Genomic DNA, 12,536 nt, shown 5'->3' on the forward strand with positions numbered 1-12,536 from the left:
TTCACTTCCAGAAATAATAATAATAATGAAACATACAAAAAAAAAAAGTCCATAAAATAACAAAATTGTCAAAAATAGATGGAAAAAAAGCCAGAGGTCATTCATTCATTACATCCATCATCCTAATAACAGGTACAGCAGAAAAACCAAAAACTAAATCAGACATGTCCTAATTGATCATAATTAAGAAAAATGTGTGAATCTAACCATGGAAAGTTGGCGATAAAAACTTCCCTAATGCTCACTGTGGTGGTGGATCATAGTCAAATCTCAAATGGTAATTTTGGTAAGAACAATCAGAAAGGCCTAAATCATATAAGATCAATGTGGTCAGCATGCAATTTTTTTTGGTAAGCAACTAATTAGATTAGCCTGGCAGAGATATATTGATGTCGGTAGCGGAATTTCTCGGCTCCTGCAAGGAATGAACAGCGGCATTGGTACCCCAATTGTCTCTCTGGAAAGGCGAAGGAGCAAAACCGGTCGGTTTTAACGACCCGGGATTTTGCAGACCGTTCCCATTTAAACTGTCATCTGTATCGGCATTGGAAGTTGGCACAGTGGGAGCTGGTGCCGTGCTCGGGACGGCAACAGGGGCTGCAGCTGGTACCAACTCGGGCTTCTGTTTCTTTACCTTCTGCTCCTGTTGGCTAGTTGGTAGAAAACTCCCTACTACAACCTAATTTAGAGGAAAGTTCAATACAAGTATTCCATGGAAATACTACATGTTTTGCTTCTTCAAATTGTGGTAATAAAAAGAAGTTTGATACCTGTACTGGGCCTGCAGCTATGAGTAAACCAGCTACCCCTCCCCCGACAACACGACCGTCGGGGCTTGCCAAGGAGACACTCATCCCACCCGACCTGCTTCTTGTTCCTTGATTTTCAGTAGGCATGAATGATCCAGACAAAGAAAGTATCTCGAAACGACCCTGACAGTGACAAATATATAATCCCTATTAATCATCTTGACAGAAACAATGCAAAGGCCACTTATTACATGCACAACAATTCAATAAGACAATCTCCCATTTTGATTTTCGGTCCTGCATTATCATCTTCTAGAATGGTTTTAATTTATTGAAAATTTGGCAAGCGCCAGTAGAAGACTAATTGACTTGGTGTACCTCATATGTTAAAGTACCACCCGAGGAATCAGGCTGCCGAAGAGTGACATTCGAAATTACACCATTAGCAGAAAGAATACAGATTGCTCGAGGACCTTGTTGGGAAAATGATATGATCTTCATAGTGACGTCCTTTTCAACAGCCAAACATCCAAAAAAAAGAAAAACTACGTTAGTCAATTATATCATCTGTAGAGAGAGCCGAGCGGGAAATAATAATTCATGAGGTCATTTTATTGTTTGGGGTATCTGGATTGGAAAAAAACTAACAAAATTTTTACGAGGTGGAGAGATTGTGTGAGGAAGTTCATGAGGAGATGGAATGCCTCCATATGGCTGCCGGTTAATACTCTTTTGTAACTCTCATTCTAGTTCGACTTTATTGGACTAAATCCCCTCTTTGGTAACTATCTTGCCCTTTTCTCTTTTTCTTATAGACCCATTTTGCATTCCCTTGTATTTCCTTCCTTTTTTCTCAATAAAAGTTTGGTTTCTAACCTAATAATAATAATAATAAAGGTAATTGTTTTAAATGGTAAAACTATTAATAGATTGTAACATTTTGCTATATTTGTAAATAAGTTTATTCATTTTCCTTTATTTGAAAACAGCCCCGATGATAAATAAAATCCATGGGGACATTCAATGACTTCATCTCAAGTCAGAAATATAGATTCTAGAAACTGAAAGAGATTATACAGGTAATAGACATGGAACCTCATGGCTTGATTGGGAGACTATTATCAAATCAAAACAGTTTTTTAAGAAAAATAATCAATTCACTAGTCAAGTTAAAACTATTGTCCACTAGAAACCACAAGATAAAGATACAAATTGAAGGAAAATACTCCAATTACCCTAAAAAAAGAAGTAAAAACACAATAAAAGAATAATTTTAAGTGGCCTTTTAAATATAAAAAAATATTTACATCTTTATAGCAAAAAGTTCCAAAGTATAAATATTTTTTGGATTTTCCATTTATAAGAATTTCCCTAATTTTTAAAAATAAAACAAAACAAAATTTACTTACACTTGCATGTTCTTGCCAAAACATTGTTCCAAAAACAAATTTGTATTTTAAAACAAATCCTAACAACGTTTTAAGGCTTCATCCACTGAACTAAGAGATTGAAAGAATTTGAAGGTTTACAACCAAATCATCAAACTAGCTGAGAAGGCATACTTTTACTTGTTAGACACTAGAAACTTCTATTACAAGCTAAAATAGGTTCAAGAGAAACCATATCCAAAGCCTTGAAACTTGAACACCTTATAATTCTCAAGAGTTTCGACGTAAGGAAAAAAATTGAGGATAGAGACCACCAAATTTGGTTGAAGTATGAGGGTCATAATTGTAGCAATGATACATAGCAGACATTAGGTATGAGTACGAAAACATTCATTTTATTTCTATTTTCCATAATGAACGTACCTCGCCAGCATTGACTGTGATGATATGAGGCATGAAATTTGTACCCACCGAACATGCATTCCATTCTCCTGTAATAATTGATGGAGAACAAATATAATTTCAGATACCAACAGCTGAAAGCCAATAAGATGAAGAAAATCAAAGAGCTCAAATTATGCTCCACAGTTTCGTGTTTTTGTAGAAGTAAAACGGCCCTCCTTTTCCATAGATAGAATACAAAGTCTATCCCTGACAACAAACTAAGAGTTTATAAGAGAAAACGAAAAACCAAAGACTTGCCAGCACGCTAGATTACTTGCACGTTTAGCTCATCTACTAATAACAGACTGGCATGAACAACAAAGATCCCACACTAGGTACCATGATCAAAGCACTTTAGATAAACCATCTATTTGTTAAATCCTCTGTTTTTACACCAAAATATTGGGTTCCTCGAGAAGCCATAACCACAAGGCATAATAAGTATAAATGATGAACGATCACAACAAAAACTCAGGTTGTCTCGGGTCATATTATCTTCTTCTTAATGATCTTAGTAGCTGAGATCTGAGGCAATAGACTCCAGAGAAGGCTAAAACTGCTTTCTTCAATTGGATTCTCTCCAGTTCAACCAAAAGAACTTAAACAAAATGTTTAACGAGATTGTTTTCTTTATTTTTAACATGAAATAACAAACACGATATTTATAACAAGAAAGAGATTTCGAGCCTAAGAGATAAGCCAAATGGTGGCAGCAAAATCTTCCACATATACCATTATTCAATACATTAAATTTGTAAACACCACGGTCAACAATTTTAAAGAAAACAAACAGTTAATAAAAGTAGAAGTAGAAGACATGCTAGAAAACAAAAATAGCTGGATACATGACGCGACGACAATTTAAACCAATCTCGAAAGGCTAAAAGGGCTTTTCAGTAATTTAAACAATATTCGAGAATTCGACCTACTATAAATACCCAAAAGATTTTGATATTGATGATCATCTAAGAATGGAAGATGTTTAAATTGCTTATAATTGGATTTGACCTATTTTAACTATATCTTACTCTAACATCACCTACACTTTAAGTTGGACTTGATCTTTTTCTTTCAGGGTTCACACACTAATTTTTCATCATTAATGTCTTATGCAGAACATAGTAATAATCAAACTCCAATCAAGAAAAGTATCGATTACGTACAACTCAAATCGAAAGTTCAGATACGACAATTGATCCAGGTAATTGGTAACTTTCAAAGGAGTCAAATCATTCTAACCGTTACGTGAGGCAGAAAGAGTTTCTATTTTTCACAAAACTTTCAGCTCATGTAACATAGATTCGAATCTACAACTATATTCCAAGTACGGCCAAAAACAACTCTGAGAAAAGCTCGATCGCTCAGCATTAACTTATGATCTACCACTTTAAACTAATTTACAGATCAAACATCTACAGAGAACAAATAAATTGGTTAAAAAACAAAACAAAAAAAGATAACAGTTTTGTTGGGAATTTGAAGGAAATGACGAACAAAAAAAGAATACGTGAGAAGAATATTCGAAGAGCCCCTAAAAGGTCAGATCTCAGTATAAAAGCAGCCGTACACATCTTATATGTTGAAGGACATATCCCAACAAGTAAGGTCCCACGTGAATTTTGTAAGGCAAAATTCAAATGGGAATCTTTTTTGAAGTGAAGATATTATATATTCTTCATGATATTCAGAGATCTAAGTAAACCAAATCTCGAACCTGCCTCGATTTTTATACACAAACAGAAGCAAACTGCAAATTTTGATGAAAAACTCAACAAAGACTAAATAAAAAAAATTAGTGTAATTCTACAGCTCTAATGATCCCAACTGAAAATTTCTTTAAAGAAAAACTTTGGTTGCCCATTACCTATATATTCCATTCCCATTTTCTTGTGATGTTTGAATTCGGAGCCGCCGAGCCGGCCCTTCCCGCGCTTGGTGATGGAGAAGCCGCCGGCCGTCGGAGCTGAGGAAGAAAGCGGCAATGGCGACAATGCCATGGTCACCGTTCCATCTGGGCCGTACTTTCTAGGTCTACCCCGCTTCTTTTTCCCTGTGGTTCCACTTCCGGGCAGCCCCACACTTACGGGCGAGGCGGCGACAGTTGGCGAACCGCCGCCTGCGGCCGGCGGCGGGTTATCGGTTCTCGGAGCCACGTGATAAGCCGACGGAGCTTCGGCTCCTATCACTGTTACTCCTGCATTTATGGCTTCTCTTTCTTCCATCGCTTTGAACTTCGAATCTTTTGGGGTTTTTTTCTTTTTTTGGGTGCAGGATTTAGATGCTCATTCCTGCTTTGAAGAAGAAGATTAGTCAATACCAAAACAAAATTAAACAAATAGTTTTCTTCCTCACTTTTGAAGACTGAACAAGAACGATAACATATAAAAACGAAAAATCCCCTTCACTCTACAATGAACAACACGAACAAGGAAGAAAAATCAAATAACCAATCAAATCTTAAAAAATAAAAATAATAAAAGGAAGTCACTCTACAAGATCATGCAGGATATTTCTAAAAAAAATGAAAGAAAAATCCACCGCCGATTCCGGCCGGAACTTTCCGCCGCCGTTTAACGATCTAAACTCTTACACTGAACCACAAAATTCAAAAAAAAAAAAAAAAAAAAAAAAACAACCAAACAACCAAACAACAGAAATTCAAAAAGAAACAGTTAAAACTCGACATTTTAGAGCAAATAGAGGATCAAAAGGCAATTAAATGAAGAAAAAAATGGAAGCATGAAGAGAAATTTCACGATGAACTAAAAGATCACGACCTATGACAGAAATAACTTCCTTCCACAGTGTTGCACTGCCCCAAAACGACTTCGTTTTCTGTCAGGATTTTTACCTTGCTTTCGGAAGCAAGGCCTTCTTCCGAGATACAGGGAAGAAGAAACAATCGCTAAATTTCAGAAGAACAAAAATAAATTAAATTAAATTAAAAATTAAAAATCTGTTTGTTTCCTGAGAAAATAACAACCGCCGGAAAGTAACGACCGGCCAGTGGTTCCAGGCCAGAGCTGTCTGAAACACAAACCACTTGAGAAAGCAAAAGGGAAAGCGAAGTAAATAACAAAATAAAATTTTCAAAAAATAATTTTTTTTAAAAAAAAGTTGAAAATGGAGAATAGAAAAATTATAATTAATTTTTATAAGATCAAGATTTTTTCCCCCTGTATTTTTTAAAATAATCAAACGCTAAACCCGATAAAATTACAATCTGGTTAATGAAAAATTTCACGTCCGATAAGGGAGGGGGAAAAAAATTATGTAGATTGATGACTTTGAGAAAAAGAAAAAGTTAAAATAATAATGGAAAATAATAAAGAAATGGGTTAAAAATTTTACGGAAAAAAGAAAAGTGATGTGAATAAGGGAGAGAAAAAGTAAACGAATTTGTTAAAATACATTAATTTTGTTTCTATTAAAAGCTGCAAAGGCAGCAAAGGTTAGTGTTAGCGGGCCGACCTTTTTGTTGCCGCTGACCTGCTTTTTGTCTTTTTCCCAACAAATCAGATTTCTTTCTTTTATTTTTTGCCGTTGAATTCGCTTTTAATTACTAAACTTGCCATCCGATTCCCCTCTAATCCTCTTGCTTCATTTTTCTTTTTTACTACTTTAATTTTTAATTTTTAACTTTAAATTCATTGTTTTTTATTTTATATTATTACATTTCGATTTTCGACATATGGTAAGAAATTTCAAACTTGCTAATTTTGGAGACCGTGCTTCAGCTTATATTGAAAAAAAAAAAAAACATCATAATATTACATTTCGAAATATGACGAGAAATCTAAGACTTGCTAATTAGCCGACTACTGATAACATTTAAACCACATTATATTCAAATGAGAATGGTACTGATGAAAGTATTGACAATAAATACGTAAAATAATTAATAGTTATTATCTACATTAATAAAATGCACGTTTCTTTTTTATCAGTCTAAGATCTCTAATAATTACTTCGAAATTTTGATACGATCTTGTTGAATGTATTCATATTGATTCTGTATATTTGACTATTGTTAATGGTTGTATTTTGAATTAAACTCTATATACACTTTTTTTGATCATTGAATGCATTGTTTATAAAAGTTATTAGACGATACTTTTGTCGTATTGAAATTGACTTTTTATGTCATTTGAGTGTATTGATTATGTCAAGTTGGTAATAAATTACATTATTTGAGTTTACTGATTCGTAATGTCTTTATATTTGAAGCAAACTTTGATAAATTGCAATTATCAATCTTATTTGAAGGGGAAAAGAAGCCAATATTTTGGCATAACGTTTAAGTACAAGTACAATAATATAATATAGCACCACTAGTATTTCAAAGCATGCGACATGTGTGTGTCTATCCACCTATTAACTCTATTTCCATCAACGTTTAACAGACTTTAATTATTTGCTCAATTTACAATTTGAAAGAATTAAATAGGTGCACGTAGTCTTGTTCTACGAGTAAATTTAGTATCGGTTCAAGGGGACTCGAGCCCTCTATCAACAAAAATTTTGGATCCGTCAGTGCCTTGTTTGGATTGTTGTTGAGTTCGGGATTTTTTTTTTTGTAAATATATGGATAAAACATTGAATCCATACATTTTTAAAAGTTAAATCTTAAATACTACAATATCATAGTTTGACCTTCAACTTGAATATTATAACATAATGATCTTAAAAGTAAGGAAGTAAGTATTAAAGCATTTATATGTTAGAAATGTATTAAATATAAAAGGTCGAGGTGAAAATTAGAAAAATACTTATGGTTGAAGCTATGTATATATATATCGGAGTATGACAGAGAATTTAATCATAGTCCCTCTTTCCGTCTAGTCAACGAGGAGAAAATTCTTTTCGTTCCTTCCACGTTCTTCGTCCAATCGAAGATTCTCACCTTGTTTGGGGAGTGTTTCCCCGAGATAAATAGAAATCTCTATTTGTCCTCTTTTATAATCAAAGATTATTATGTTTTTTATTCGACTGTTGGTGGACAACTTTTTTAATGAATTTTATCTTTAAAAACAATGTTAATATCAATCTATCTCAACATAATATGTGTTACTCTTTTGAGACCATATCTTCAAATATTTGTATTCCATATTTGTTCTACTCACAATATGAATCATAGATAATATTTTCACTCGCTTCTTATGTGTCGACCAAAACTTTTTAATAACTAGAGGATGCGTTAGATATCATATATTTATGTAGGTTTGTATTACTTCTTGCTTTTCTACCCTTTAAAAGTATTAAACTAGTTTCCAAACTTTTAATAAGGTGTGTATCTAATTAGTCAATGACATCTTCAACATTTTATTTTTCCAAAACCATAATCAAATTTTGCATATAATAAATGCTTAACGTTCAATTTGTGTTAGATGTGCTCGTAAATTTAAAAAATTATCGAATATATTAGAAATCTATTATACATAAAATTTAAAGATCAAGGTCTTGTTTGATACATAAAAAGAAATATATTGGAATTTATTAGACAATTCTTGAACGTTCATGCCTCCATTAGACATACAATCGAAGATTAGTAAAGAGATTATAGTAGGTTTTAATTTATTTTTCGAACTAGAAATTATATTTTGGGTCGGAATGAAGATGAAAAAGTGATGACTCGATTACTTCACCTGCGGGTGAAGGATAGATTTGTTACAACCAATGAGAGTGTGGACCTGGGTCAACAAAGCAAAGAGTTGTTATTATTATTATTAATTTATTTTTATTATTTTAAGACAAATTGCACAAATCACCCCTAAAATACGATTAATTGCAATAATATCCTTAAATTTTCAAATTTAAAAATTGAGTCGTATCCAAATGTTAAAACTGGACCTTCGAATTTATGTATAAATTGTAATAATTGTATAAGATGGTTCAACTTTTATCATTTGTGGATTTAATTTTTACAATTATTGTATGTTTAAGAGCTCAATTTTAATACTTTTATAAGTTCAGGGGTCCAGTTTTATTATTAAAAAATTAAGGATATAATTGTAATTACAACTATTATTTAGGGGTATTTTTATCATTTGGTTTTTTTTTTTAAAGGAAATAAAGTAAAGATTATTAGTATGATTATAGACATATCCAAGAGATTTTGCCTCCCGGATGTTACTCTACTCCTAATAATGATAATAATTGGCGCACAATATGGCATAATTGCCACGTTGAAATTTATTTTTAATTTCGGTTCACAACCTTCTTTTTTTTCCCCTTAACTTTTTCCATTTTATATAATGTCCTTTTATAAAAATTAATTTGATTGTTTTAGTTAACCATTTTTATAGGAAAAAAAAAGATTGTTTTAAAAATACAATCGAACCAGCCTAATGATCACTTAGACATGCTTGAAAAAAAAATGAAAAAAAAAAATGGAAAGAGTAACCGAAGGAATAAGTTGTGTTTACGGTACAACAAATATATAGTATGAAAATTTTAATATTTAACTCTAAATGAAGAAACATATGTCAAATAATTTTAAATTTTATTCATGTTGATAAAAAAAAAATAACAAATAAAAGCATAATATACTATAGGTGAAGAAGCAATTGCAATTGTCATTTGGGATGACAATAATGTACTATTCGCTGAAAAATGCTCCGTTTAACTTACAGAATTTGTCATAACATCAATAGAAGTTTGATATATTAATTCAATCTTTCTCATACATGCACACATATATGAATTACTTTCTATACTAGCTTAATTTAAAATAGAATTATTATCCAAACTAAGTATAAAATTAAAGAAAATGTATGACAAATCGTGATTAGGCTATTAGAAGACCATATAAAAATGATGAAGCCTATATAATACATTAAAATAATATTTTTCAAAGTTGAATTTAGTCATTCGTTATTCAAATAAAAAAAAAAGTGAAAGATGAAATTCAATATTAACGCATATATATCAAATTGCATATTTGATTAATAAGGTAATTTTGAGAAAATAACTTGTCATTTAAATCGCAATATCGATTTTCATCTATACGTTATAACAATATAATAAATAAAAAGGGATATTTTTAAATATTAAAAAAATATTTAAAAATATTTACCGTTTATGGCAAAAGGTTTTAAAAAGACAAAGTGTTTGTAGAAAATTTTAAATATTTAAGAATTTCCTAAATAAAAATGGTTTAAAAAATTAAAATAAAAAATGACTGGGGTGGGGGAGGTGGCGAGATATGATTGGGAGAATTCTCAAATTGAAGACAGACAAAATCGGGGGTGTCGGATAGGTGGTTGAGCAATAAATTAACATCTGTATTCACGAGTTTGGATTTTTTTCTAAGCTTTTTTAAATAATTAATTATTATTTAAAATTTACATGGTAAATAAAAAATTTGCCAATCTCAAAATAATAAAATAAACAAATATAAGTTTAGTCCACGCAAGTTGAGTGAGGTTTGTCTAATTTTTTCTTTTTTTTTTAGATGATTATTATTTTGGTTTGTCCGTGGGATAAGGTTCTTTTGTTTTTTGTTTTTCATTTTTTAAGATTATGATATTTGATAACTGTTTTCGTTTTTCAAATTTGAAGAATTACCAAAAATAGTTTATTTCTATTTCATTCTCATTTTATTTATTTCGTTTTTATTATGGCACGAAATGTTGGTTTGGCTAGTTGGTAATGTGGCAAACCCAAGTCTCTTTCATGGACTATATGTCCTAGGTTTGATTCTCAGGAATTTCATTTTTTATATTTCATTTTTTTTCTATATTAATTTGGATCTCTTTTACATTTCTTTCTTTTATATATATATTTTTTCTTTTACAAATCTTTCTTTATTTTATATCTTTTTCTTTATCAACTTTTTATATTTATATATTTAATTTAAATTTAAAATTTTTTAATATTTAAATTTATACATCATTTTGATTTTCAAATTCCAAAATTTTAATATATATTCAAACTTTTTTAATTTTGAATTTTAAATTTTGTATAGACATATTTATATATATTTTAAATTTGAATTTATTATTTATAGTACAATTAAAACTAGTTAGAATTTTGTAATACATAAATTTTATTTGGGACATTTAATTTTGTTCATTTTGATATTTTACAACCACGATATTTACATAACAATACAATTCAATTGGATTTGAGTCAACGTCATCTAAGAAAAATAGATTGATCAAGAAATAATATTTCATATCAAAGTTTAGCAACGTATGAATGATAGAAACGATTGTATGATAGTTATTAGCTTTGCATCGGGACTTGTGTGTATTTGATAATGTAAATGTTTTATGATTCTCTTTTATAATTCAATACATGCTATATATTTTTTATTTTACATAATTAAATTATATTTAAACTATAAAATATGTGAAGGTGTTAGAAAAAAATACAAGAAACAAAAAACAATAAATAATAGTCATAGGAGTTTGTGGTGATGATTAGAGTTGACCAGTAGTGGTAGTGGTCGAAGGTGATGATGGTTACAAGAGTTGACTCGCAGTGGTGGCCACTAGTGGTTATATTTATAAATCATACAATTAGTTATAATTATCGACTAATATTTAGTTGATAATAAATTGTTATCAATTTACGTATGAATATAATTTATGTTAAAAAAAAGTTATATGATTATATTTTGTAATATTATATAATTTATAACACATTACCTAATACATATTATATGTTATTACGAAAATAGTGATGTCGTAACATGATAAATTGTAGTTTTAAATGTTCTTATATTTAATTAATATAATTATGCATTTTAAATTTTAAAATTCAAAATATAGATACAATAAAAATATAAAAATATTGTTTTCAAAATATACGTTGTTTTTCTTATCACATAATCCAAAAATGGCTTTTGAAAACATAATTTGAATTGTCTGTTAAACAATATTTGTTGAATTTGAAAACATAAAATAGAATCAATAACTTTCAATTTTATATTTAGTGGATCCGTCAAATTTAGTTTGAAAGCTCATGACTACATTTGTAATATTGTGTTTATAAAGTGAAAAATAGTATATCTCAACCTACATCAAGAATGTATTATCAGCCTCCACGTCATATGTCCAAACCCCATCTCTTCTGGTTGGAAAAATCTTAATTTTCCTTTTACATGGAAATATTTTAATTCATTTGGATGGAAAACACCTTGAGGAAAAATAAGGGGTTTTAATTCATTTAGATTGATCAAAGGAAAAAATATTTTTTTTTTGAAAAAAAAACCATTACTATTTAGACTTTTGATAAAATTTGTTTAAAATACACTGAAAATATTTCAAAAGCTATTTACTTCAATTTTTTAAAATGATTTATTTTTAAAATTAAATATTTATAAAGTTAAATCAAACACACTTGTAACCTCATGTTAAATTAGAAATGATTTTTAAGTCAAAGCGAGCATAACTCAATTTAACATATATATAGTAAGTGTTCAAGATTGAGAGGGGTAAGAGTTTGGATTTTTAATAGAGTATTGACAAGTATTAAAAACAGTTATTTTTAAGACTTGTTATTGTTATTATTTTTTAATTTGATTAATAATTCAGTGATAACCACATGTGGGGTAGGGAGATCGAATCTCTCACTTTAAAGTACATAGTACAAGCATTCACTACTATAAAAACTGTGTTACTTGATGGTTTTTGGCAATCAAGTATCAGTGTTACTTGACGTTTTTAAAAACTTCAAGTAAGCCCATGTCAAGAATAAGAGAAATTTTTTACTGGCTAAAAGTGTCAAATTATAATTTACTTGATATATTATAATTGTCAAGTATACGAGATATATTGACTTATTTTAAGTGTCAAGTATCTAAATTATTGACATTTATCATGAATCAAGGTTTTTATAACTGGACGGTTTTTACTTGTCAAATGTAATTTCTTCTTGACACTAAAAAACAGACAACTTAATGAATACTTGTTATGTTTTGCTTGTCAAGTTCGTATGTGCCTTTTTTAAA

The 12,536-nt window shown here is 30.0% G+C and overlaps 1 protein-coding gene across 1 annotated transcript; it reads right to left on the reverse strand.

Moving 5' to 3' along the window:
• Nucleotides 1-77: 77 nt before the first annotated feature.
• Nucleotides 78-5,689, reverse strand: LOC120069560 (AT-hook motif nuclear-localized protein 7-like). Its single transcript, XM_039021352.1, has 6 exons — nt 5,359-5,689; nt 4,446-4,869; nt 2,561-2,628; nt 1,128-1,259; nt 771-932; nt 78-679 (listed from the first exon to the last, which is right to left on the reverse strand). Exons 2-6 carry the CDS (start codon nt 4,801-4,803, stop codon nt 368-370), a joined length of 1,032 nt encoding a protein of 343 aa, XP_038877280.1. The 5' UTR covers nt 4,804-4,869; nt 5,359-5,689; the 3' UTR covers nt 78-367.
• Nucleotides 5,690-12,536: the final 6,847 nt, after the last annotated feature.

Source organism: Benincasa hispida, chromosome 1, assembly GCF_009727055.1.
Source record: "Benincasa hispida cultivar B227 chromosome 1, ASM972705v1, whole genome shotgun sequence".
Lineage (NCBI taxonomy): Eukaryota > Viridiplantae > Streptophyta > Magnoliopsida > Cucurbitales > Cucurbitaceae > Benincasa > Benincasa hispida.

What these genes read in the sequence shown, in the direction of transcription:
- LOC120069560 (XM_039021352.1), bottom strand. Translation starts at nt 4,803, where the DNA reads ATGGAAGAAAGAGAAGCCATAAATGCAGGAGTAACAGTGATAGGAGCC. An exon ending in AATGGGAATGGAATATATAG is followed by an intron (nt 2,629 to 4,445) that starts GTAATGGGCAAC and finishes CAATTATTACAG; the next exon opens with GAGAATGGAATGCATGTTCG. An exon ending in TCACAGTCAATGCTGGCGAG is followed by an intron (nt 1,260 to 2,560) that starts GTACGTTCATTA and finishes GCTGTTGAAAAG; the next exon opens with GACGTCACTATGAAGATCAT.